This window comes from Anas platyrhynchos, chromosome 4 (genome assembly GCF_047663525.1).
Source record: "Anas platyrhynchos isolate ZD024472 breed Pekin duck chromosome 4, IASCAAS_PekinDuck_T2T, whole genome shotgun sequence".
In the NCBI taxonomy this organism is placed as follows: domain Eukaryota; kingdom Metazoa; phylum Chordata; class Aves; order Anseriformes; family Anatidae; genus Anas; species Anas platyrhynchos.
The window spans coordinates 9,116,287-9,144,023 of record NC_092590.1 but is presented as its reverse complement, the minus strand read 5'-3'; the positions used below and the strand labels follow the sequence as shown (position 1 = coordinate 9,144,023).

Below are 27,737 nucleotides of genomic sequence, written 5' to 3'. Positions count from 1 at the left end.
TGATATTTCACACAGACAACAGGAACAAGGTTTGTTGTTTTTTTTTTGCCTTTTCTTTTTTTAAATGAATACCACAGGAAGATAAAAAAAATCTAGAAATACACTTCAGCATGCTCATGCAGCAAGTGTTGAGAAAAGCAAGGAAAATACAGACTGTTGTACCCAGGTAAACTGTGAGTCACACTTCTCTCCGCTGTGACCAGTGGCCAAAAATAACTGCTGGCTCTGGCTGTACAGATTCTTATAGAAGACAGCTCATTTTGATGGCAGCTGCTTATTACCAACTTGAACATCACGTGTCACTAAAAAAGAGATGAAGCATATTTCTGACACTCAATTTTTGCCCTTCTGGATTCCCATGCATCCATCTTAGGAACAGTTCTTTCTTACCTGACTTACGCTTTTCTTATTCAACTATTTCCTTCCTGAATCTGCCCAAGTTCCCCAGGTGGTATATTTGAGGGGACGGATTTAAACAGGACTGCAATAGGTAAAGCTCAGCGCTGAACTTTCAGCTAATTTTAAGCAGAAGTGGAGCCAGGTATGGAGAGTGAGGATAGTGACAAAACAAGAAGAGAGGAACAGAAAGTCAGCATAATCTCATTGTTAAAAGTCACATTTTAAGGCCCGATTGCCATTCACCATCAGCCTTACATGACAGGGAGAAGCAGTAAGCTGAAGCTCACATTTCCTTCAGCCATTTTTATAGTAGAGTGCTTTAAAAAAAATCTGGAAGTATTAAAGCTGCATTTGGGGGCTGTTGACCCTCCTCTTGGAGAAACTGAACTCACAAGACAGAGAAAAGAAACAAAAATATATATATTTTTTTATTTTTTGCCTGCTCATTTGCAATGTTAGAGGGAGTCTCACCAGCCGTTCACTACATAGGGCCCCTGAGGACTATCGAGAACTGAAAGGACAAGCTGCAGTCCAACAAAGAGCAATGTTTTCATTAACAGAAGTTTAAAAGAAGGGAGAAAAAAGGGGGGGAAAAAAAAGAAGAAAAAGAAGGACTGACATGAAATACATGAAATACAAGATGAGGGGCTTGCTTATAAAATGAGTGCCTGTCTCATAAGCATTCCTGCTATAAGGCCTGATGTCAGGCACACGCTGATAAACTGATTAGTGGACACATCTACCTGCACAACTTCTCAGGGGAGAGCCTTGGCAAGGACGAAAACTAAACACAGACTTTCTCAAGTTTTAAGGAACCATTTCTTTCATGTTCAGCTCGATCAAATCACTGATGTAGCCTTCGCAGTAAACCAACACTACTCCGGTAGATTTTAAGTGGAGAGCTGAGTGAAGATTAACAAACACTGAGAAGTAATCTACAAGAACACAAAGCAAAATTTGCAGCTACTGGACAGATCCACAGAAAAAGGCTGGGTGGCTTCATGCATCAGGATGAAACCTTCACTGATCTGCAGTACTGAACACACACAACAGACACGCTACAGCCCAGGTTACAGGTACCCAAAAAGTGTCTAATGACTGAAGGCTACAGAAGCTGTAGTTCAGAGATAATAGAGTTTTGCACCTGCACCATGTGGAAACGATGCCAGCTCTTCCCTCCTTACGGAACAAGCTGACTTTATCATAAGACCACTCTGCCACCACAGCTCTGAACTGCGTTGCCAGCATGTGGCCCTTCACCTGATCACTTATTCAGCATGCATGACCACTGCGATGACCACTTGTACCTCACCTGACTGCCTAATTTATCAAAAGCTCCTGCCTAACAGGAAAAGTTCAAGTCCACAGGGGCATTCCAGCACTGTGCAATCCACAGGACACAACAACCAAAGCTGTCTTACTTCCTCCTATTCTTTATCAACTGCTCTGGTGGGTGTCTGCAAGTTTGGAGTATAATCTCTACAAGCTTGGACAGATTTCTTTTTCTAAGGCCAATATTTTAAATAAACCTTTGTATTAAGAACACCTGAGCCCACTGAATGAGATAACGTGAATACTTTAGCCAAGACATATACATGACAAGCGGATTAGAACCTCTTTTATTACAGCAGGGAAGCAACACTTCACATTTGTCTTGAAAAGAAAACCATGACCTCTTCAGACCTTCTTGCTGCCAGACATGGAAGACCACGGTCAACAATCTGCCTCTGACAGGTCTGAGTGTAACCACAGAGGGAACATCCAGCCTCTCAGACACAGAGGGGAAACTTTTGATGCCTTTCAGAGAGATTTGCTTGGACAGAACAGATCCCAAGTGCTTGCTGTGCTGAAGACAAAGCAGAGATTCAGACTGCAAGCTGACAGCAAGTTTGAGACTGACCTTGAACAATTTTGAAGCTGAATATGATTTCTTCCAACTACAGTTTCTCCCTGAAAGTAACTTCTCTCGAGTCTTAACCCAAAAAAATCCATGAAACACAGAAGTTCAGTTGTCAACAGTAGCTGCAAAGCTAAATTTATTTGAGTTTGGAAGGTCACAAGTCTTAAAGATGCCACTTGGTTTCTAGGGCAAGAGGAACCATCACCTTTGAATTCTGGCCAAACTCAGCAAGGATCAACTGAACGTCCAGGAGCAGCAGTAGCTTTTGCGTCCCTACACCAGGGTACTGATTACAGCGCTTCAAAGATCTTTAGGCATCAGTACATGGCACTAAATTCCTCATTTCCCTTTATGCCCTGACTAAGCCATGTTTTCCCTGAATACAAGCACGCATCGATACATTTCTCACAAGGCCAAGGTTACCCAAGCTGCTCAAGAACCCGGTGTAAGACACACCGCCTTCCTGAAGACAAAGACCCCTCTCTCTTCTCCCCACCTCCTGAAGATAATGATGAAATGGGGTTTTCTAAATGTTTTGCGTTCTTCTATTTTATCATCTAAGACCAAGCGTGTTTGGAAAGCCTATAAATTGCACATTCACTTGCATACTCACGAGATGCCTGAAGACCGAAACTGAAGTATTAATACAATACCATGACTCTTTCTAACAAAATAAAGTATTAACTTTCATCCATTTAAGTGTAGGAACACAGTCGAATCATACTGAGTGTGTTACATTTTTTGCCAATGTATTTAAGTAGAAGTAAACCCAATTAGTTGATGAGGGAAAGGCTGTGGATATGTGTCCTGGTTTCAGTTAGCACAGAATTAATTTTCTTCCTAGTAGCTGGTGGAATGCTGTGTTTTGGCTTAGGATGAGAAGAGTGCTGATAACACCCCGATGCTTTAATTGTTGCAGAGCAGTGCTTATACTAAGCCAAGGACATCTCAGCCTTTTGCTCTGTCCTGCCAACAGGCAGGCTGGGGGTGCAGTAAGAGCTGGGAGGGGACAGACCCAGGACAGGTGACCCAAACTAGCCAAAGGGGTATTCCATACCATCTGACGTCATGCTAAACAATATATAGGGGTGGCTAGCTGGGGGGAGGAGGGCCAGACTGCTCGGGGTTAGGCTGGGCATCGGTCAGCGGGTGGTGAGCAATTGCATTGTGCATCACTTGTTTGTACATACTATTACTTTCGTATTATCACCATTGTATCATTATTATTGTTATTACTATTTTTGTTATTATTATTTTCCTGTCTTATTAAACTGTCTTTATCTCAACTCACGGGCTTCACTCTCCATTTCTCTCCCCCGTCCCAGAGAGGGAGGGGGGAGGGTGAGCGAACGGCTGCGTGGTGTTCAGCTGCCGGCCGGGTTAAACCACGACAATATGGTCTACCTAGATGTTAGTAAGGCTTCTGATGCTGTTCCTTACAGCATTCTTCTGGAGAAACGGCCTCAACTTGCGCCAGGGGAGGTTTAGGTTGGATATTAGGAAAAAATCTTCACTGAAAGGGTTGCAAAGCTTTGGAACGGGCTACCCTAGGGATGTAGCTGAGTCACCATCCCTGGAGGTAATTCAAAAGACATGCAGATGCGGTGCTTAGGGACATGGCTGAGTGGTAGACTCGGTGGTGCTAGGTTAATGGTTGGACTCATGATTTTAAAAGGTTTTTTCCAACCCAAGTGATGCTATGATTCTATGATTTGCCTTTGCTCCTTTTCCACAGTTCTGTTAAACCACAGTCCAGAGTTCTCTCCTATCAGGAGTTATGTGAAGCAACTATGGTGTGTCTATACCAGCCCAGGAAAGAAGAGCTGCTCAGCTTCACAGGCTTTTGTTGTTGTTGTTGTTTATAGACTGATCGAGAGATCTGAAAAAGGGCACTAGAAACAGTTTGACACAAGCCATCATACTTCCCACCACACAGAGAGAAGCAGTGTGAGACGCTGCAGAGAACAGGCTCTGCATCTTTGCAACCAGCTGATACTGACACAGCATTTAAGGCCAGTAGTTGGGAATTCGTGATGCCAGGCTGTTAAGAAAGCCTCTTGGGACATACTCTTTCTCCTCAACAACTCATCTATCAGGCATGATCCTACATCTACCAAGCAGCACTTAAATGGGCACCAAACAGCAGGAAAACTGAAGTGTTATGGAAGCACCACAGATTGAAAGAATCACGAAGCACAGGCAGAGGAAATGCACAGAGCAAGATTGTGTTGGGGACTGGCATACAGTACGAGAAGCAGTGTGCCACACAATAGTTGCAAAACTGTGGGAATGCAGACAGTTGGGACACTTCTTTCACGTTAGAGGGGCAGTTACAGTTTTGCAACATGACTGGCAAAACAGATACTGAGAAGATGGGGGGGGGGGGGGGCAAGAAAACACTGCAAAAAAAAATTGCTACATTTTGGAAAGGACGCTTTCATAAACAATGTTTGTTTCACAGAGAAAGCTTGAACAGACCTGCCATGTTCTCTGGGCTTCTAGGCTCAGCTTTAGCACTTGGTTAATGTTGAACCATCAGCAGATGTGATTTTCTCTCTTTGGGCTTTCCAAACGAGCACAGAAAGTGACACACCCCCAGGTGTAAAAAGCAGATACTCATTCTCATTTCTGCCCTAACAGACTTGCCATCTCTGAAGTTTTGTATACACACCAAAATTAAACCCCAGCCAGAGCATAATGAATATTTCATTAATGGACATTTTTCATTGCAAATGTTTTTGCAAAAAAAAGATTACGTATCTATGCTGCAATAGTCATAATGAACCTTTCAGAGAGTGGTATAAAAGTGTTTGTCTTTGAGAACATCTTGATGAATAAAAGAATTCTGACATTTGAGGCCCATTCAAAGGGAGAATATTAAATCCCTTTAAGCCTAAAAGACTTGCATTTGAAGATATGTCAACTATATTCAGTGAAAGATCGCTTTGCAGAACAGCAAAATGATGTGGAGGAGAGAAAAGAGGGAGAGAAAAGGAGAACTTAGCTGTACCTCGCTCGCTGTAGTCTTTGACCTCTTTGCAGGAATCTCTTTATCCTGTAGGGAAAGTACGAATAAGGGGCATTAGAGAACAATATTGTATTCACGTAAATACAGACATTACTAGTTTTAAATGCAAATTGAACATCCTCTTTCAAGTATAAAGGCCTGAACTATAACTTTTAAGAACAGGTAGTTGGTCCTGTTTGACTGCGAATTATAACCTTCCCAATGTTGGCAGAGGAAGATAAAAACGCACATGGACACATCCACTTTCTCCCAGCTACTTAATTTCAAGCAGCAGTTTAGGCATCAGCTGGTTAAAAACACATAAGTCACCCTTTTGTTCACTTGAAAAAGATAAAAAACGGAACAGAGAATGGAAAACGGGCTTGGAGTTACCCACCATAAAATTAAAGTCCACAATGCTTAGATCAGAGGAGGGAAAGAATATAACACACAAGGCCTTACCTCCTCCTCCTGCAAAGAAAGCAAGATTTATACACACCTTCATGACTCCCATTCAGGCTCCCCCCTTACGTCCCACAGAAAGCTCTTTCCTTGCTCACACAGCCAAAATCAAAGGCTCTATGCCTTCATCAGACATCGCTGTGCTGCAATTTAATCCACAGAGAAGCCACAGACCATAATCCATCCCTCCAAACCTTAAACTCTGGGCGTGGGGTCAGCCACCACGTAACACATGGGTGAAAACGCCCGCCACTCTTCCATCAACAGCACCAACTGATCAGAGCATCTTGGTAATGACTCCGAACGAGGCTCACATCTTCCACCGACTACCACGCTTAGATCGGCTGCTCAAAAAGGTTTCATCCATACTTTTAAGCTCTCAGTTTAAATAACTGAAGAGATTGGTTCATTACTTCAGAACTCTAAATCTAACCACAGTACAGCTGCTGACCTTTCACACCAGTCATGTCACCCATAGCGTCCCAGCAACAAGTGAAGGAAAGGGCCCAAACCCTCCCAATCTGTTTGTGTAACGAGCAAACCATAATAAGCAAACCCAAGTCTAACCCAAAGACTGGCAGTTCCCACTGGTGACATATAAAGCAGGCGTTTCATTATTGCTATAATGAAACTCCAGGGAGTGTGGCTAACAAGACGTGAAAGTGCTCAGCTGCACCTCACGCCTTGTAATTCTCCAAAGGTGCGATTACCACTTCTCTCTTGGGCATTGTTGTTGGCTTCCAATTACGCTCCCCCTTTTGGGAATTAAAAAAAAAAATACACCACAAGCCACAAAAGTATGTGCTGTAGATGTCCTACAGCGGGGAAACGCATAGATTTAATTGTGGTTGTAGAAAAATGCCATTTTAAAAAAGTAACAATAAAAAGTGTTCTAGAGCACAAACACAAGCCTTAACCATAGAGAAGAATTATCACAAAATACCATGACGGTTTACCCCACCCTCAATAACCTGGAGTCTTAAAAAGACACCTAGAGTCATTCACACCCTCATTATTATCACTACATTTTACTACAAGTTACTGAATTCAGCTGAGAAAATTGGCTGGAGTTATATTGCTTGTGTTACACAGGAAATCAGCCTGGATTAAAATGGTCCCTTCTGATGCTACAGATTTTGTTGTCTCAAATGCTCTAAAAATTCTTTTTAAAAGCGCGTTTTTACCTAGCGAGTACCAACAAAGCAGTTATCATTTCAGAAGTGAATTTTGTCGCAAGGCAAATATACAAATATACAAACCTCTTTAGCTGCAGCAAAAAGTGGAATGTCATGAAATGGGGAAATGTATTTACCATCTCCATTCTCTGAAAAACACAACGAAAAAGTAGCATTACAAATCTAAATGCATGCCATAAGACACCTGCATCGCTAAGAACTGTTATGCATTATACAAGGATAAGGAGTGACACAATACATCAATTAAACTTCTTTTTTTCTGAATTGTAGTTCCAAAGACCAAAAAATAAGCTCTGTGCAGGACAATGTATTTGACTGCTTGACAATGACTCATTAGAATGAGAATTATTGCTTCTGTATACAATGCCATACTTTTCTGTCCTTCCTACCTGGCAATACAACTATGTAAAAGTTGAGAAGATCCTTTCATTCTCTTTTCTCCTCCTCCCTGGCAATACAGAACCATTAACAGGTGGAAAAAAAAAAAAAAAAGATTTAAAAAAAAAAAAAAGGCGTGGAGTTCCATAAGCAATCAGTGAATTTACCTGGGCTTCCTGGCAGTGCAGTCCCAGTAACTTCACTACGTTTCTATTAAGCTAAATTTCACAAAGAGACAATTGTCCAACATATTAGGCCCAAGTCTGACCAAGAGAATACGTGACGGATAGGATAATTGCACAGGCCCTAGAAATGAAACGATACCTTAAAAAAATGAAAAAGCTGACGATAACTTAGTGCTTAATGGGGATCTGGTCTGCACCTTAGCCTTGTTTTCACTGTAGGGAGGAACAAAACGCACGCTTAAACATTTCAAATTACTCAGAAACTTTTCAATGTAACAAACACCGAAGTATGGCAACAAATCGATGCATAAACAGAAACAGCAGCAGCAATACAAAGTACTAACACTAATCTCAAGGAGTTCCCCCTTGTTAGCACCCCTTGTCACAGTAAATGGAAAAACAAAGGACTTCTTTTAGCCTTGGACCACCTCAACACGGAGGAACACGTGAGGGTGCTTCTCACAGCCCTTGGAAGCCTCCCAGACATTCCTCCTAAATAAAACAAAGTTTAGTGGTGGGCTGCTTGCTTTTACTGAGGAACGTGACTTTTTGCAGCACACGAAAGCTCTGTGCCTCGCACGCCAGCGGGGCAGCACAGGCAGGGTGCATGACGCCAGCGGACGTCAGATGTAACTCCCGAGAAGCTAATGGCCCAAAGATGTACCGAGAGGGTGCTTGCGAAACCAGGGGCCTTCCAACAGCCAGCTTTATGACCCAAATGCGTAATGCTGAGGCTGCACGCCACCAGATTTCCCTGGGCTTTGAGCAGCCCCCTGGGGGTGCTCTCCCAGAGCCCCTCACTGCTGCTGGCCTAGGAAGTCCCTCAGGGCTCGAGCCCTGAATTTTTTTTGGTTTTGTTTTTGTTTTTTGACATTTCTGAGAGAGGACTGGCTTCGTCACAGGGTGCAGGGAATGCTACCACGCTGCTTGCTGAGCTGAGGCTGCCATGGCCCCCGCCAGCCAGGCTGCCACAGGCACCCCCAGCACCTCTCCACCTTCTGCGCGGCCCTCAAGGCCCAGCAGCCCCTCTAGAAGGAAACCATGACGAGAAAAGCCCTTCTTTTCCACACAAAATCTCCCCCCTCACGCACGGGGCGGCTGAGGGGCGATGCCTCCTCCAGCCTGAGGGGTCTCTGCGGGGAACCGCCGCCGCCTCTCCCCCACCGCGCCCCCCTCCCTTGGCGGGCTAGGAAGGAAGGAAGGAAGGAGAGGGGGTTTTACGGAGCCCCGGGGCGCTGCTACTTACTAAAGTAGAGGCGGTAATCGGGAGAGTTGGGCCGCCCCCGCGGCTCCGTGCCGTAGCGGGCCATGGCGCTGAGGCAGCGGCGCGGCGGCCGCCCCCACCCCCGCGCCGCCCGCAGCAGCCGCCCCAGCCCCGGCAGCGCACACATGATGGCGGCGGCCGCCTCCCTCCCCTTCCTGCGGCCGCCGGGGCCGCGCCTGCCCCCTTGCCCCGCCTGGAAGCCCTGGCACGGCGGGGCAGGGAGCCTCCGGGGCCGGGAGCGGTGCCCTCCTGCCCCGCCGGCGAGCAGGGAGAGCTGCGGGCGAGCAGGGGGAGCCGCCCCCAGCCGCACCGCCGCCTGAGGGGAGCCATGGCCCCGAGCCCCAAAATGGCGGCGCGGCCCCGCACCAGCCCTGTGGTGAAGGCGGGCGGAGGCGGCTTGTCCCCAAGGGGGGTTGCCGAGTCCAGACGCTTGCCCCCCCCGTTTACCTTGGGTTTTACCTTGGGAGTTTGTCCCGTTTCGCTGTGGGGCTGCTCCTTTGGGGAAAAAGCGTTCATTTCACAGAATCACAGAATTATTTAGGGTGGAAGAGACGTCAAGATCATCGAGTCCAACCTCTGACCTAATACTAACAAGTCCTCCACTAAACCATATCCCTAAGTTCAACATCTAAACGTCTTTTAAAGACCTCCAGGGATGGTGACTCCACCACTTCCCTGGGCAGCCCATTCCAGTGCCTCACAACCCTCTCAGTAAAGAAGCTCTTCCTAATATCCAACTTAAAATCCAACCTTTCTTCTCAGCACAAACAGCTCTCACCGGGCCGTCCACAGATGAGCTCCCACAAGTAGATAATGTTTTTATATTGAACCTCATAAACACACAAACTAGATTCTCGTCTGTATTCAGGTTGTAGTGGTTCTGAAGCTTGTCCCCCTATGCACAGTCCAATTCCTGCAATACTGGTGGCTTTGGACACCAGTCTCTTTCTGTCGATCCTTGAGGAGGGTTTCATATGAGTTTCGCCTACCAATATGGGTTCTTGGAGCATTGCTTCTCTTCATGGATTTTTCAAAAATCACCCAAAAGGGGCAGAAATCACTGCATTCGTTTTACTGATGGAGAAACTGAGGCAGGCCAATTTTTGTTACTGTTGTCGCTCATACATCCCAAACCAATGTCTTTGGCGATTGATACTAATTTTGAATTTTAACTCCGATTTGAATTATTGTGGAAGATTTGTGTAGGATAACTACATGTTCCCCTGATTATTTTATATGGTATTTAAAACTGTATTGGGAATTTTTCATTTGCAGCATTAAGGCTCAGACAATCTCTTCCATCCAATTAAAAAGGTATATAACTTCTTTTGCTCTTTCTTTGTCCCCTTTACTGTTGGGTAGGTAAGGTTTTACAAGCATCAGGATTGTTGTGCCTGCGTCCTAAGGATCCAGCTTTATTTTACAATGGAGCGGGAGACTTCCCCGACAGCTTCCATCACTGCTCCTGCCTGTACTCCTTAAACCTGTTAGTAGCTACTCCAGACCTCAGAGTTGTTTGCTAGTGGGTGGGTTTTTCCCTACTGTAAGGGTGCTGGATAAAAAGTTATGGTCTCCTTCCTTCTCTTTTTCTGAGCCATTGTTTGCTAAATTTGTCACAACAGGCTTATCTCCAGGAGAACAGAATGGCAGGCCAATTATCCACCTCCACAGAAGCTGCTAAATAGTTGGTGTTTTGCCAGAGGTGTTGGCATCTTTCATCCCTGAGTTCACCAAATGCAAGGTTTTCCTGAATGGGACACTTGGGGGTTGAAATTCTTCATGTGTCCGTTTGAAGTTCTTAATGTTTTGGGTTTGTAAGAGGGCAAATCATCAGTTTTTCACGTGGGAAAAAGAAAAAAAAAAAAAAAGAAAAAAGTAGAGAGAGAGAGAGAGAAACTTTCTCTATTTTAAAAACCCTATTCAGCATTTTCTTTGAGTTGGCCTGCTGCTGAAACATGCAAGGATAAAAACAAGTGGGCCTAGCCTTCCACCTCTGCTTGAGTCTGAGGAATGTGGGTTTCATTTATGGAAGTTCAGAGCTTTTGAAAATCATTTACTGAGTGCACATGGAGTATTCGCAGTATTTTTATTCTTACAAAGTTGGCAGTTGGTTGTAGTGTTATTCTAGGAGAAACCCAACATATATTTATTTACTCGTACAAGTTAGGAAGTGAAATATGCAGTTGTGGTCAAGAGTCACTGTAAGATGCCCAAAGTCTGAGTGCAGAGTTCTCCTTTGCCTAGTGTGGTCTTATCTAAAGCTTTCTCATCTGTAGTGGGAAATCATCTGTGAAACACTTGGAATTTATGAAATATAAATGAGCTCCAGTGCAAGCGCTTTCTAGGTGCATAAACAGATGTCATCCTGTTACCTAGCAAGGGTGGATGATATGGTGGAAAAACATGTACCAACCCTGTTAACGTTGTGAAAGCAGAGAACTTGATGTTTTAGTACTCTAAAATTCTCTTAATTAAATTTCCCTACAGAAATAATAACAATAAAGCCCTGAACAGATTTAACTGTGTTTCTCAGTATTATGCATGATGGTACACAGAACATGGCAGAAGTACATGCAGTACTCCTGAAGTCAGATTTAAGTGATATCGCAGCTTCCTTGTTAAAACAAATTCACTTCATACTCTTAAATCTATTGAACAAATACATGTTTTGGTTCTGGTATCTACATGACTCAAATTCTCTTAAATTACTATGGTTTTTACTACCAAGGTCGTTTTTCACTTCTTTTTATTTCCAAACATTTTATGTCCAAATACTTCAAGTATCGTTCCAATTGGGCCAGCAAAAGGTGTATATAGGGCCGATCCCATTTATTGACCTTGAAACAGCTTCCACTGAAAGATGATGAAAATATTGCTATTTATTTCAATGGAATTAGAATCAGGTCCATCAGACTTAAGTAGGGCTTACATGGTACTTAGGTTTTATGCTTGCCCTCTGCACAGGGGTGAATCTCATTCCACCAGAATACCAGTGGAGTATGGCAAAGACTCAGCAGCAGTATAATCACCTAAGCCTGAAGGACACCCTTACTTTAAGTTTGTACTCTGCAGTGTACATTTACGTTTCTTTCTTTCATGTATGTATTATGAAACTGGGCGTATGTTTTGCCAGTGAAAATGCTGTGCAAATTAAATGCAGAAAACAGTTTATTATGTTATAAATAATCATAAAAAGAACAATTTCCCTTCCTCCTGAATGAAAATCATTTTCATCCTTTCAGCTAATAAGGCTTTGAAGAATGTCATTAGTACCACTATGTGCTATTTCAGTGTGTTTGCTCTTGACTGGAGATTACATCACTCTCATTAACTTTGCTGCAATGTAACTTCTATCTCCATTGCTTATAAAACCATTAATCTGAAGGAATCAATTCCTGCCAGCCTTCTGCTTTACTGCTACCTACGTGCAAAAGGCCTGCGCTCGTGGACCGCTGTCCTCGTGCTCCAGCCACCCCGGGGGGAACAGGTAACTCCTACGTGCTGACAAATACCTGATGGCAGCAAAAGACTACATTGTCTAAATAAGAGGAAGAAATTGTGTGTTTCAGTAAATAGAGTGAGCCTTATTAGGTTACATCACTTTCCATCTCACTGTGAAGAAAGACCCAAAGAAACTGGGACAGACTGTGAACTCACCTCAGCTACCCTATTGCTGATCATCAACATTTATGCAAAGTTATTTTTTAGTCATAATATTCACTATGAGGTATAGGAAGATGACAAGTTTTCAGCCTATTTTTTTCTGAATAAATTGTTTCTCCAAGCTGCTAGTTTTTTGTTTGTTTGTTTGTTTGTTTGTTTGTTTTTTAACCATGCTTTTCATTAGGCTGCTTATAACGGCGCGTAGGATTCCCGTGGCAGATTACAGTCGCTGTGAGTGGGCAGGGTTGCCAGCCAGGCAGCGCTCGTCTGGCCAGCAGTGTCTAATTGCAGCAGGTGCTGATGGCCAAGGCCAGCCGGGCAGGCATGCCACTGCTCTGCCTGGACTTGTGCCTAGAAAGCCAAGTCCTCGAGAGGCGAGAACACGGTGCCCGTGTCAAGCTTTGCTGGATGCGCCCGTTTCTCCCTTCCTAGACATCCGTACTGTGTTCGTGTTACGCCCTGTGAAGCAGGGATTTTCAGCTACTGTAACTTCCACCCAAACGTATTCGCAAGTATTGACTGAAACTTGATTTAAGATTTTAAAAATTTATCTTTGTTTACTGCAAAGCAACTTGCCTGTTGCAAAAGAGAAATCACCAAATGGTCTTCTTTCTTTTTCATTCATTCTTCCACATAGGTGCATGTACACAAAAAGGGAGAAACAGACAGAAAAAAAAAGGTTCTAATTAAGCTCAAAAAGCATTGCCAGGAAACGGGAAGTTCCAGTGCAAGGCTGCAAGTCTATCAGCGTTCAAAATAGGGATGTACAATGAAAATTATGTCTTCTTAAGGCTCCTTTCCCCTCTCAATTTTTGAATTGTCAGACGTAAGATTCTCAAAGGATTCCTCAGAAACTATTTCATCTTCGGTAATTTCTACACCCCCTATTTTACATTAAAACATAATAATGAAGATTCCTCCTCCTGTACTTTTATCCTCCTCGCTCGTTTTCTCGCCTTTCCTCATTAGCTTTGATATCACAGTGCCATCTACTTGATCAACGGAGTCAGGTTATTTCCCTTCGAAAACCACCGCGTGGCTGTAAGGATCCGATGGCACGCCGAGAGCAATTCAAGCCCTGCTGACCCGTGGAGGTGTACTCTTTATTAATTTCTCCTCCAAATATTTAGACAAAAAACACTAGAGGCAGGGCTAAAAGAAACGGTGGCTGCGCACCTGCTTCCAAAGACCTGTTTCTCTACTGGAATCACCAGTCTGGCAGGATCAGCAGGCGGAGGGAAGGTGACACTGCCACACAAAATAACTTTCCACCTACAAGACAGGCTTTCTTCTCGCTCTATACCGTGGAAAGGTGTTTGAAGTTTTTTTCCCTATGTATATTTCAAAGTAATTTTGAATCATTCATTGTGAAAAATCAATGTGTAGGCTCCAGTTTTACCTAGCCTGAAGTCTTCCATTTTTATTGCTTTCATCCTCATCTGTCATTCTGCTCTTATCTTACAATTATAGCCACAGACAGATAGGGTGAACGTACTCGCAACTTCCCAGTGCTCAAAGTCCTCGGTGGGCCTTTCACGTGATTGCTCTTATCACTATCTAAGCCTCCGCGTTTTGTCTCTCAAAAGATATCTTTGCTATGGCTCAACGCGTGCAGGCTGAGCGACAAGAGGCGCGGGCTGGCTTTTGTATGCACCTAGGTGTGCTCGTGGGGAGAGCCTAATGGAGACATCCGCGCCTGTCACTGTCACCTTCCTCCCGTGGAGGGGGTGTGACGGCTTTCTGCAGCAGTACCCGTGCACCCTGCTGATCCTCTGCTGGCTGTAATTGCTTCTGGGAAGAGAAGAGCGGATTCCAAGGATGCAGGGAATCAGGGACGAGGAGCACCTGTGGACTCGTGTCATTAAACACAGTGATTAATCTACCGTTAATGACAGCGATGGTTCTTCAGCAGCAGACAGGCCCAGAAGGGAACGGGGCCACACCATGCTCCATCCTGGAAGATTTCTGGTATTGGCCATGCAATAATAATGCATCCTCTGCTTCTCCCTCGGCAGCAGTTCTGTCTTACCAGCCCCGAAAGGGGCGCAGTGAAACTTTCCCTCTGCCCTTTTCCCTGACTTTCCCCCTGCCGTGGAAAGCGTGCACTCTGCTGGGCGGTTTGGCCACCGGTGCTCCTGCAGCACATGCAGACTTTGGACCCGGGCAGTTCTCAGGAAATCCTTGCTGGCTGGTGCCATCCCGGTGCAGCCCCATAAGGAGGCTCTGTACACAGAGCCTTTTGCTGGGAGCAAACCTGAAGGGGCACCGGGTGTCACTGCAGCAGCAGGGCTGAGCACGGCAGTCAGGCACTGTGCCCGTGGGCTCTGGTATACCCGGCTACAAAGAAATGTTTTCTAACAGCTGTGAGGAGCTGCAGCAAAACAAACAGCTGTTTGCCTGCCTAATGGCCATCGGTCTCGATGGCGTTCCTGGTTCGTTTATAGCTCAGGATGGAGATAAAGGTTAGCACCGAGCACTTAACAATAACCTCCTCTGTGTGTCTACTGCAGTTGCTTGGGAACGCAACGCCGATGTTTTCCATGTTGACACCAGCACCTGTTCTGCCCCTCGAGTGGAGTGGCTTCCATGTAAATACCTCGTACGTGAGTGCTAACATCCACCGCCTTCCGATTTGCTTAGGAGACCCAACTCAGCCCAGCGCACAGGGGTCAAAGGGGTGTTTGCGGTAGTTGTAAAAGAGCATTTGGCCCACGCAGATGCCAGGTATTCCCTCTTGTCCTACGGATTAGTGACGCCGATAGAGCTTGGCCCTAAGCTGTTACCATGGCTGGAAGGGAACGGGAGCCGCCTGTGGATCGCGAGGTGGTTGCCAGCCCCAGACGAGACTCTGCTGGCACAGTCCGCTTGTCTAAGCTCTCCCTGGTGTTAATGTGAGAACAGATAAACCAAGATGCGCGTTAAAACTCACCTGGAATATGACTTCAGGCGTGCTGTTTTCAGCCTTCTCCACGCTGAGGGGCACAGAGGAGATATTTTGAGGTTCCAGGAGGGACTCCACATTTCCAGTCTGCGTTGCACGCTAGCTCTGGGCTCCCGGCTGCCCCCAAAACACTGCTGCTGCCGTCTGAGGGTGGGCAAACCATTGCAGGCACGAAGAGAACAGCAAACCACATCCCTGCTGAGTGAACACAAACCTCGTCAGCCCCTGTAGTGTGTGGTGGAGCTAGAGGAAGAAAGCTTTCTGCACGTGGGTAGGTTGCTGTTGTAATAAACACCTGAGCAAACTATTCTATCCTAACTTGGCTGCAACTCCGCATACGTGGCACAGAGCCTGCAAAGCCCAGAATTGAACAGAATTTCTTCTTCCACCTTCACCCAGCCAAAGCATGTTCCCCACTTTTCCCCAAAAGCAGTCTTAATTTAAACAAACATAATAAAGCCTCATAGAAATGATGGGATCTGTGTCTGCGGAGAAGCACAACACGGGCTTCTCCAAATGATGTGGCCATGCCGTGCCAAAGACACAAGATCCTAGCAGGGGGAAAGGGTTTTTCGGGCACGCTGCTCACATGTACCCCTGCCGCAGCTGCTGGCATTGCTGCGTGAGGAACTAAAGCAGGAGAGCGGATCCAGATGGAAAATAGCCCAGGGGGAAGGGAGGGGGCTTTCAGCCCAACCAGCTCCTCCATACAGCTTCAGATGCTCCCTGCCATGAATAATGGGAACAAGATTCCCCCGGGGAGGGGGGCAGTGACTGTTTAAACCAGTTTTACCACCCCTGCTGAATGCCAAGCCATCGCTTGGGGAAGGAAAAACAAACCAGCTCAGGAAGTCCCCCTGTAAGGAAACGGGGCAGCTGATTCCCCTCAGCTCCCACCTTCCTCTGTTTACTCGCTGCCGAGACGTGACGCTTGTCACGGGGTGCTCCCCGGGCGCTCCTCTCCCCACCACTGCTGTGCCTCTCGGGGAGCTTTTGTGCTGTGTCTTGCAAAACCGAAGGGTTTCTCGGGGAGTAGCAAAGAGGAGAGGGGACGCAACGTGGGGACCGCCTACGCAGCTCGTGACTTTTCTGCACGAGCTCTTCCCGGTATCCCCGTCGCTGCTTTAGTCCTCTGCCAGGTTGTGTTCGGAGTGGACACTTTGTGCAGCACTGGCACGGCGCTGCAGCTGGACACAGTGAATTGCACAACAGTTTCCTCATCTCATAGAAACGAAGGGCTTTGATCAGCAGGCAGCATCCCAGCGAGCCCCTTCCCCAAAAAACACACCGTGGAGATGAGTTCACAGCACCGCATTGCATCCTTGCTCCAATTTCTCCCACGTGGCCCTTGGAGGGACATCGTGTGGCAGTGACACGCTCGGCCAGGGCTGCCAGGTGTCCGTGAGCATCATCGCGTGGTGGTGAGCGTGTGGCAGCCCTGCAGCAGGGCAGCTGTGCCGTGGGGAGCGCACTGCCGAGAGCAGAGGGGGCTGCGGGGCCTGGCATCACTGCGATGGCTGCTGACGGCTGCTGGGGCTCTTGCCAGGATAAAGGCAGCCCGAGCTGAGATGCCAGCAGCTCCTGCTGTTTTGACACGAGCTTGATTAGACCGGCACGACGCGGCATCCCCAGGCAGCGCCTGAGTGCCAGGGGCCACTGCTAGCAAATAGGATAATAAGGGCTCTCCCGGGGGCTGAGCCAGGGGGAGTGAGTGCGAGCAGCTGTTTCGCTGCCATCAGAGCGCAGCAATTTGCCACGACAGCCCCTGCGGGGCTTGCACGTGCTTCGGTGTCCCCTGGGTGTGTGCAGGAATGTCCCACTCTGCCCCTGGGCCCGAAGCAGCATCCCTGCTGCGCCCACACCGCAGAGAGCCACGAGCAACACAGCTTGGCCTGGGGCAAAGGTGGCCTCAGGGGTTGTGACCTCTCTGTGGCCAGATGTGGCCATGCCGTGCCAAAGACACAGCTCTGTGTTGGGATGCCAGTACCTGCAGAGTGTCCCCTGGAGCGGGGGAAAGGGGCCTGGCAGTGCCTGTGGCATGGGGCTGGCTCTCAAACCGGCCCCGCAAGGCTCGCACATACACCCGCTGAATGCAAACACCGCCCGGGGCGTCAGCTTCCCGGAGGTGGAGCCGCACCGGCACAGGTGGCAGGGCCAAGCCCGGGTCCCACAGCGCTTGGGGAGCCCTGCTCAGGACCCCACAGCACCTGCCTTGCCCTGGGCAGGCAGCCCGCCTCCCCCAAATCCCCCCCTCGCCCTCCTGCCCCCAGCCATGGCGAGCACAGAGGGCGCAGGGGGCCGGAGGAGGAATCTGGCCCTGCTGCGGCACAAGCTGTACATGGGGGAGAGGAGGAGGACGGAGCCCGTGGTGGAGAGCAGCACGGCCGGGGAGCACGGCGCCCTGCGAAGGAGTCAGTCCGACCGGAGCGAGTACAGCCAGAAACTGCAAGGTACCCCCGGGGAGCCGAACTGGGTGCTGCTGGCCGTGCTCCAGGCTGGCTCTAGCCTGGCCCTGGGCAAGGGCACAGCCCTCTGTGCCCGCAGCAGGACCCAGCACTCGTCCCCTTTCCCCCCCAAATTTTTTAAAGCCCACCGTGCGTGCGGCACAGCAGATGAAACGCTATCGAGGCCATGAGCGGGGTTTGGGCGTGCTCTGCATAATGGGATCATTCTCCTGCTCTCCAGCAGAATGCGTCTGCAGGTGGTGGTGTGAAAAGATGATGCCTCTCTGCCTTTTCCTTTTGCACCAAGCAGGGCATGCACTAAGTAATTCCAAGCACCAAGGGCAGTTGTTTCTTCCAGTTGGGATTATCAGGGTCTCTAATGTGCTTGTCTGCTGCTTGGAGTGCGCGAGCCTGAACCGAAATACCTCCAAATAGGTGCTTTGATGGGTATGCTGATTCAAATTACACCATTATGAGGAGCGTTTCTTTTCAAAGAGCCGAATTGTGCCTGGGCCAGAAATTGGCGAATTATGTCAGTGTTGGGCCTGTCAATCAAAAATTAAATGCACCGCCACAAATGGAGGAAAAGCATGGAAAATGCGCATAGCTATTTCTGGGAGAGCTCTGGTGCACAAACGGATGCCTTTCTGTGGGTTTTCAGGGTCTCAAACAACAGGATCCCATCAGAAATGCGGGGTTTGAGTCTTATTCCAATATAAACATTTATTACTAATACTGATATAACTGCCTGTGGCAATCACTCTTGTGGCAGTAAGCCTTTATGGGGAAATAAAATAGGAAAATACTTTAGGTTACTGTATTATGGTTTTGATGCATTTAATTAGGAAGCAGTATTCCTTCAGAGAGACAATAAAAGCAGAAAATAAAATAATAAACCAGAAAATAATAGGATTTATATGGGGGCTGCATACGCTGACAACAACAAAGAGGCCCATTGATTACACTCTTCCCTCCCAGTGATAGCTAATCGATGGGAAGATGAAAAATGTTCGGTTAAGGCAGGCACGGCTCCGCCAGGGGTGTTTCGGGGCATGAGCAGGGATCGATGTGGCCGGGCCGGCGAGCCCCAGGCACGTGTGCACGCGTGCTGCCAGGCCAGGTCGGGTTGTGACAGCGATACCCAGCAATGTACTGGGTAAGATACTCGTGTTCGCTGGAGAAAAATGTGGCTGGGTTAATGAGGGACCTGCAGGCTTCGTGCTGGGTAGAAGGTGCCTGTCCTCAAAGTAAAAATAGAGAGCGGGTGGAAATTACTATGAAGTGTGTTTCCAATATTGGTAGAGATGCAGCTGCACACCAACACCTGATCTGGATGGAATTTTGGCGATCTAGATGTGCCCAGATCTGGTAGATCATGGGTCCCAGACCTAACCAGTTACCAACACTGATGATGTGCTACGATTGTACTCCTTTATATTCTTCATTGTTCTTACCAGTGCTGGGACGCGAAGCAGCTTACTCCGAGGTGAGGGAGGGGCTGTTGCTGGCACAAAACTTTCCAGTTCTCCTTTCTTGGTGAAAACACAAACAGCTCTGTTGGTGATGCAAACAGTCTGTTGTGGATCGCCAGGTCCGGCGCCTCTGATCGCCCTGAAATGGTAAATGTTTTGCAAAATTATTCAAATGGTAATAACTTGTGCTTGCTTCCCCCATGAGCTGGAGGCACACAGCACACCCCGCTGCTGACAGGCAACCCGGGCTGAGCACGGGAGCCGGGTGTGTGACACACGTTGCGTGTGTCAGTGCTGCAGCACATCTGTGCAAGGAGAAGCACACGATCATCTCCTGAGGCTCCTTTCAGCCCTCTGTGTGGTTTGTGGGGATCCCTGCGCAGAAGGCGGGCAGTTGCCCCCACCCCAGCCATTTCCAGCAGCTAGAAAAATGGGTCCCCAAAGACAAGCCTATGGAGCCCCCCAGAAAACACAAACAAGCAAAGAAACAACAAGTGAACAAGCTGTCTGACGTAAACATCCTGAGAATTCACTTTCCACCTTTGGATTTCCCTTAAATTTTGCCCTTTTATACAGAATCCCAGCTGTTTTCTAAAAAGGCTGAGAAAGGGAGCCTACCACCCAGTTCTCCAAGGCAATCAAGGTGGCTTGCCCTGTAGGTCTGCAAGCCTGAGAACAACCATAGCATTGTCAAAGGCACAAACCTTTTGGGAGGGTTTGTCACGTTACAATTAAGGATTCATTAAGAGCACAAGCAAGTATTTTCGTGGTTGATTATTACCCAGAGACGCATCCATTCAATGCCTTATCTGGTGTGAACGCACACACAACACCTCTCCGGTCTTCCTTCTTTTGAAAAGCAAGCAAAGTGCAAAGTAACCATTTTATTCTCCAAGAGCTTGGCAAACCTGTGTGTGCCTACTTCAGCTCATCCTGTGAGACAGCCAAGTGCCACCAGCCCCATTTTAGGCTCAGACCCAGCTCCCGTGGTATTTCTGTGCAGGGCCCTGCTCTACCTTCACTATTTTCAATAGTGCAGGATTTTCTCCTGCAAATATGTTCTTTCAGGCAGACTCAGGAACTCGCTACTATCCATAAGTGGCACAAAATGCTATTTAGCAGCTCTGTTTTCAAAAGTATTATCGTAGCTTTTTAGCTGGTAGGTGCTGGTCTCTCCTACAGCTGAAAATCCATCAGTAGCAGCTGGAAAAGTAATGATATCAATATCTGTGTATGGCATTAGTGTCGGGATCAATCTGTGAAGTAACCTGGAGCTGCCATCCTGACAGCACCGATCTCAGCAGAGGAGGTTGCTTGATGTACTTATTGGCACATAAATGTTTGCAAGATCAGGGCAGGCTGAGAGGTGGTGAATCGGGAGGGTAGACCCTATCAACCAAAAAGGGATTTAAAATGTAGTTCACTCTGTCAGGTTTTGGACAGACTTGGATTTTTTTATTTTTCTTTGGTGGATGCCAAACTTGTGCTTGGTGTGAAAAATGAGCTATGGAAAACGGTGGGTTTCCAGAAAGAGCCAGAGATCAACGTCTGCAGTGTTCAGTGAGATAGTCTGTGCTTTGGTAATGCTCCTTGTGTGACAGATCTATTACACATTAACTTCCTCCTAACTCTGGATGGGAATGGCTCAACCCTGCTATCAAATGATTTGCACATGCTTTAATTTCAGGTATATCTGTGCCATACCTGTACTAGGCACCCTGATGCAAATCACTCAGCTATCCCCAGCGTGTTGCCTCAGACCTCCTATCTGAACCCCAGATCTTGCATTTTGCCTGTGTCTGCTGTAGCTCTGAGAAATAACCACCACCACAAATGACGCAGAAACCCGCAAAACTGCACACATGCCTGGAAAGCTGCTCCCCCTTGGTACCCTGAAGCCCAGCAGGAGGAAACTCATCCTTTCCCTTTTCCATCATGAGCAGGGTGGACTCCATCACAGCCTTCCTCTGCCCCATCCACCTCCCCTCCCTGCTTGGCTTGCAGCTTCTTCCCGCCCAGGCTACACATTTGCCTGGCCTCTGCATCTCCTGCCCGTGGTAAAGATCCTCCCCAGTTCCTTATTTGCTTTGCCCTGTACTTACTGATTAACTTTCCGTGTGCTACAATGCAGATGATATCCTATTTCGTTGCAAAATGTATTGATCTTTGGAGCAGCTGGGCGGCTGAAGTACAGCACAGAGTAGAAGTCTGGATTATTTCCTGATGTGCAGGAGGTGGCTTGATGAAAATGTACCCCTGGTGCCACGAGATGGAAAAATCACAATCTAACAAATACGTTATTTTCTCATGTGCAAATTTGAGCTCGGAGGATCTAATTCTGTTAACTTGCACCGTAATAAATCTGGAGTTATTTCTTGACCTCACTGCAGTGACAGCCAGGCTGGGAAGTGATCTCATCTTCTCAGAGCAGAATCCATTTTGTGCTGCTATGTTTGCACAGCACTTAGCACAATGAAGTCCTGCTGCACGGCTCAGGACTCCAAGGTGCTGCTACAGCCTAACTAGGAACTGGGATAAGGGAGGGAAGACAAGAGGAGGCTCGTGGATCCCTTTCTGAGCCTATTATCTGATGTTTATTAATAGGAATACCTTGTGTTGTGGGTTACAGGGCTCACGATTCGTACAGCTAATCCACGACCCATCTCGAGGTGCACGTGCCCCAGGGGAAGCAATTCAGGTGCAGCCCTTCCTCACTTCTCATGTTATTAACATATGAGCTCGATGCCAGGGGAGTGGTGTATTTATATCGGCGTCTGACACACTGGGAAGGTTTATTTGTAAGTATTGGTGCTAACAATAAGGGCATTCTTCTGTCACCTGATGATAAGCTTTCTTCCCTTCCACTGCGGTCACATGGGATCCCTCTGTAGTCCTGTCAGCACACATATAATTAAAGCAGTCTGCTGTCAAGGAATGGAAGAAAGAACTTGCATATGGAATGTAAATATTTTCTATACCTTACGGAACATGAAGTGATCAAAGGCGGAATGACCTAATTGCACCTAGGTCTCTGATGCTGCTTTAGGAGCAAACCTGTTGCCCAGGAAGCCAGCTGTGGGGTCACTGTGGTCCTGCAGCGTTCTCCTCCCGTCTTCAGTCACCTCGGGGGCTTCTTGCCCGTGTGCAACAGACCTGCTCCAGAGCAATGCTGCTGCGTGTGTGCGTGTGAGGCAAACAGAAAGGCATTCTCCATAACCCTCTCCCAGTCCTTCTGTGTTTCTGTGCCTAAACAGTCTCGCGAATCCAGCTGACAGAAGCTGGCGCATATTCCTGTGCGCAATCTCTGGGTTATCTGAGGGCACAAGCTATCGGAGGGCTCGCTTTCACAGAAGAATAATTTTATCTAAGGTGGTGTGAGGTTCAGGTTTCACACGTGAAAGTACAGTGATGCTGTAATTTGTTTGCTGTACCGTGATAACTTATGCCTTTGCTGCTTCCTTGTGCCAGGCAAAATTCCCCCCTCTGCACACTGTGGGAGCAGAACATACTTTGGAGTCCTCCAAAAGCTGCTTCAGCGATGGAAAGGCCTCTTACCCACTCCATGCATTGACATTTGTGTACCTCTTGGTATTTTCTGTGCCTCACTTCTACCTTCACTTCACATTAGATGTGGAGAAACCTGGGTCCTGGCCCCAGGGGGAAATGTAATATCCAACCTGAGCATCTCACTTGGGAGGAACGAGGGATGGAGCAGACCTCTGGGAGCTGCTCACTCTATAGAGGGAAAAAAAAAACAGGAAATCTGTGTGCATCCATCTTGTCAGCCTGCCTTGCCTGCTCCTCCAGTCACCTTCCATGGGTCTTGACGAGAGCCACTGCACTTGCCCATTGCAGGCTCTCGCAGCGTTGCTGGATGTCTCCATCTGGGGGATATTTTTAGACTTCACACTTGCAGGAAACTGCTTCTGTTACACACGGAGCTGCTTTGTCCATGGCATCACACAATGAGCTTCTCCTCTGGCGTGACTAGGGCTGTACACTTCAGTCACTCAGCTGAAAAACCAAAGTCATCACCTTCCTCACCACAACAAAATCCTCCAGGAAGGCAACTCCTGCAGATATCTGGCATTGCAAAGCAACAGTTGCAAATGCTACATTCCGCTTTACATTTTTATGTGTACTAAAAGTACCAATTACATTGTTGTAAACTGATCTTAAACTGGTCTGAAAACATACATGTCTAATAAACCCTTTGAGAGGCATTTTTTTCTTCTCTTTCTTTCTCTCTCTTTTTTTTTTTTTTCCTACACCTGGCATCTCCAAAGACAAATGAGCCAAATTCTTACTGTAATTATTAATCCTCAGCAATGTCTCTTCTTGCTAATCCTCTCTCTCAAACTGTTCCAGGGCTGGTACACATTACCAGGTAGAAACAAGTCTGCTTATATTTTAAATGTGCACTTTCTGTTTCTGCATTCATTAAACTTTTGCTTACTCCACAAGGATTCCAGCAGGCTTCTAATGTTCTCAAACTGGTCAAAAGCAATCAGCTGAACATAAATTCACAGGTTTGGGCTGTAATCATCTCTTCAGTATCTTGCTCTTGCATTCTACAGAGACAGACATGTCTAAAATGAAAAAGTGAACATATTGAGTGAAAATGGAAAATTATATTACTTTTAACAAAAGGATACATTTATTAAAAAACATGTTTTCTATAAGGAAACAGCATCTACCTGATATTTCTCGTGGTTATTTCTTCCTGTTGAGAATAGTTTTTATTTCCTGGCATTATTATCTATCATGCAATAAGGATAATAGATGAGCCCTGACATAATTCAAGAATCAAATTTGATCAGGGCAATCTAATGACATAAACTGAAAGCACAGCCTCTCTAGGGATCGTGACTTCAAGCCTGAGGTGGGATACAGTGGCTTTATTTTGTTCATATAATGCCTTCCCCTGCCACCAGTATAAAAGATTAGGAAGTTCTTCTGCAGAGCATCTCGTGTTTACCTTCAAATTCCATCTGATACTGTAATAGTGCTGTGTCTAAGACAAAACGACATCTCTAAGTGAGCTCTTCCAGGAAGCCTGCTCCTGAAATCTCCTGTACAGTCACACACACACAAACTATTTTGCCCAGTTTCAAGAGGAATGTTGGCTTGGTGCAGAACTGGAACTGAAATGGATTTTCGTGTGGCTCCTTGCGAATGTGTATGTGTGGTCACATACCTGAATGAGGAAAAGGTACCTGCCATTTTAGGCACATACATAAGCAGAAGCCACAGAGGTCTTATTCCACAAACATAGCAGAAAATTGCTCAGAGGGAGCCATGAAGAGGTACTAGGACTTCTTCCACTCTCCTCCTCGCTGAAGTGAGGTGAACTCCTGTGCATGGGTTTGCTGGGGCAGAATTCAGCTTAAAATTCTTCCGATAGCCTCAGCCTTAGAGAGCGGAGACATCCTGCTCTTGTTTCCATTTCATTGTCTGTGTACAAACACGAGGACAAAATGTTTATGCCTGTGTTATACAGAGACTTAAATGTAAAAACTCAAAGGTAAAAGGAGGAGTTGCTTTAGAGAAAGGAAGTACATCTAGATAGGAAAAAAAATATCTGGAGAAACAGCCCACCCCAGCTTTGTTCTGGTTCTTTGTCCTCCCTGTGCAGAACTATCAGTATGGAGGCAGAGGTGCAGTCCCAAAAGCAGCTTTTTGAAACAATAACCATGGTCACATCAGTCTGACTAGAAGGTCTGACAGGAGAAGGATTAATAATAAAACTGTTCTTCCCTCATATCAGCGGTCAGTGTGGCTGTAGAAGGGCTTGAGGATGACGACACATTGCATTTGTGGGATTTTACATCTCTCAGTGGAAGTCAGCTCAAAGTCCTCTCCCCAGAAAGTTGCTTGGTTTCCTCACAAGTCCGGCTCCAGGTTATCTTCTACAGCCTTGAGCTGTGTTGTACAGGTGAGCTGGACCCTGGTGCTCACTCCAGCGCTCATGACCTCGCCCTTGACAATCAGTTCAAACAACTGCAATATATTCAGTGCTGGTTATCAGCCAGCAAAGCATCAGATGCAGCTCGCTGTTGCCTCGTTAGACAGTACGCTTCCTACGAGGAGCTGACATCAAGGCGTAACAGCCTGATCCTCAGCAGAGATCCCTGTCCTCTGCTGCTGAGTGAGAAAATCCCATGCTGTCAAGCCACGACCTGGGTAATGCAGAGATGAGTGCAGTAATGACACGTCTGCCTTTGCTGGTACTCTGCACCATCTTGTGGCTAGCAGAAAAACATCAGAATACCCTCTGAAATCTTCCACTTGTGTTTTTCCTAATGAAAAATACAGACCCAGCTAAAATTCCGTGTCCTTTGTACAGCTGCCACCAATGTCTGCAGGTTGCCTTATGAACCAGCAAAAGGAAGACCGTCACTACAGATGAGCAGGTTGTGTGCATATCCTTTAGCATACATAACTAAACCTGGCTGTAGAAGATTCCCTTGGATTTCCATGTATTTAGCAATAATCATATAGTCTAGGTCTTAAAAAAAATAGGAAAGAATCTCCTGATCCCAGTGATTTCTGCTGGCCCAAGAAATGTCTGTTATTGATCATTAAAGGTTTTCCCATATTCCCCTGTATAATTCCTTTGCCTCCTTCAAAGAACTTTTTAAAAACAGAATTCTGTGTTTCATCGTCATCCTTAGGAACATTGTCTTCATTTGAAAGTTCATCTTCCAGCACCTACAGCCCTCAGCCTCCCATGAGCAGAGCACAGCTTTAGATTGTACAGAACAAAGGCTGTTCCAGTGAAACGTATGGTAAAACCAGAGCCTTTTCCTTCCCCAAATCTTATTAGACTTCAGGCTGAGACCGTGTTTTCAGAGGAGTAGAAGGGCATCAGCCATACTTGGATTTTGGTGTGCCCAGGATGACACGGGACTGTGGTCAGTGGGGAAGCAGAGCAGTGGGAGAAGTCCCTGGGGCATTTGGGGCCTTGGTGTGCCAGCCAGCAGAGGAAGCATGACAAGGGCAATGAAAAGACCATGCTGCTCACTAATCTCCCCCCGTGCTCTTTGAAACAGAAAAAATGGCCCCGCAGTCAGGGTCCTCATCCCCGGCCGCTTTGCCCCAGGAGGATGAGGAAGCTACCAGACGTATGATGGCCAAGAGAGTAAAAATCATCGCCGAGCTCATGCAGACAGAGAGGGACTATATCAGCGACCTGGATCTCTGCATCAAGGAAGTGATTCAGCCTCTGAGAAACAAGCAGGTAAGCACCGGGGGCGGAGGATGGGGGGGGGTGACGTCAAGGTCCAAATTCACCCACGGTCTGTTTGCAGATCATCTCAAGGCAAGCACAAATGTCAGCCTGAAGAGTGGCACAGTGCCAGGAGCAGCTCCAGAGCTGGCTTTCTGAAAGGGGACGTGCCAGAACTCCAGTGAGCAGAGTGGGAAGTCAGATATACTTCTGGCACTTGGCACTGCATGTGCATAAAGCCTGAATCAGGGTGCTTGCCCAGAGGGCAGCTTAGATGCTATATCCCTGCTCCCAGGCTTGGGCTGGGACGGCAGCTTCCACCTCTCCATACTGCTGTGCACATAACCCCTGGTACATGCCCTGGCAGACCTTTACTGGCACCTCTGAAAGCAGTAAAAGACAACAACAAGAAGTATTTTCCATGGTAACAGCCTGGAATGGCTTGAACCTTCCCATCAAGGTTAAATTCTGTCTTAAAAATGACTTCAGCCAGCCTTTCTGACAGCTGTGGTGGAGAAACACCATGCATGACAGCCCAGCAAGCACTTTAGAAATTTGCATTCTACGCAGAAAAGCTAAATTTAAGCAGGAAGGCTCATAAACTATCTTTCAGGCAAAAAGATCTTATTAGGCCACTAGTACCCATTTTCCTTTTCAGCTGAGACTTCAAAGAGCACCTTTTCCTCAACAATATTTCAATTTTTAGAAAAATTGTGCAGTCTCAAGCTGGGAATAGAAGAGCTTGTCCAGAGAAAGATTTAAATTCATGGGGCCTACAACATAGCATTCACAGAGGCTGCACAAATGATATGCACTGCTAATATATCATAGATGTAGTTTTAAACAGACCTTAACCCTGTGTTTTGTATGTATGGGTCCTTACAAAACTGGTCACATAATATGGGTGCAGGGGCCAGTGTCTTTAAACAGTGCTGACGCTGCTTCTTTGGGAAACTGTGTGGCCAACTGAAACTTGTGCTGCTTAAGCTCCTGCAGGACCATCTCTTTGTTTCCTAAAACTGTCAGAGTTTATTCCAACCCATTTTTGGAAGAGCTGCCATCAGCTGGTGTAACTCCTTGGAGTTCTTGACTTCCTCCTCCCAATCATTCATCTGCTTACAAGTGGTCTCCACTCGGCTCCCTCCTCGGCCTGGCCAACACCCAGCAAGAGCACTCTCTGCTCAAACTCACCGAGATT

At 46.9% G+C, this 27,737-nt stretch overlaps 2 protein-coding genes across 3 annotated transcripts in view; one reads left to right on the top strand and one right to left on the bottom strand.

Moving 5' to 3' along the window:
- The window catches only part of PPA2 (inorganic pyrophosphatase 2), a 36,350-nt gene extending 27,289 nt beyond the window's left edge, over window positions 1-9,061 (bottom strand). Inside the window, exons 1-3 of one of the 2 annotated variants that reach the window (XM_072036944.1) lie at window positions 8,774-9,061; window positions 7,028-7,092; window positions 5,310-5,354 (exon numbers count right to left, since the gene is read on the bottom strand). In XM_072036944.1, coding sequence (XP_071893045.1) covers window positions 5,310-5,354; window positions 7,028-7,092; window positions 8,774-8,918 — 255 coding nt within the window. In that variant the 5' untranslated portion in view covers window positions 8,919-9,061. The remainder of the gene's footprint in view (window positions 1-5,309; window positions 5,355-7,027; window positions 7,093-8,773) is intronic. The other variant, XM_038178225.2, reaches the window with a different exon arrangement.
- A 6,570-nt stretch (window positions 9,062-15,631) lies between these two features.
- ARHGEF38 (Rho guanine nucleotide exchange factor 38) overlaps window positions 15,632-27,737 on the top strand; it is a 35,691-nt gene continuing 23,585 nt past the window's right edge. Inside the window, exons 1-2 of the mRNA XM_005027895.6 lie at window positions 15,632-17,845; window positions 26,364-26,551. Of these exons, the coding sequence (XP_005027952.5) occupies window positions 17,341-17,845; window positions 26,364-26,551 (693 nt within the window). The 5' untranslated portion in view covers window positions 15,632-17,340. The remainder of the gene's footprint in view (window positions 17,846-26,363; window positions 26,552-27,737) is intronic.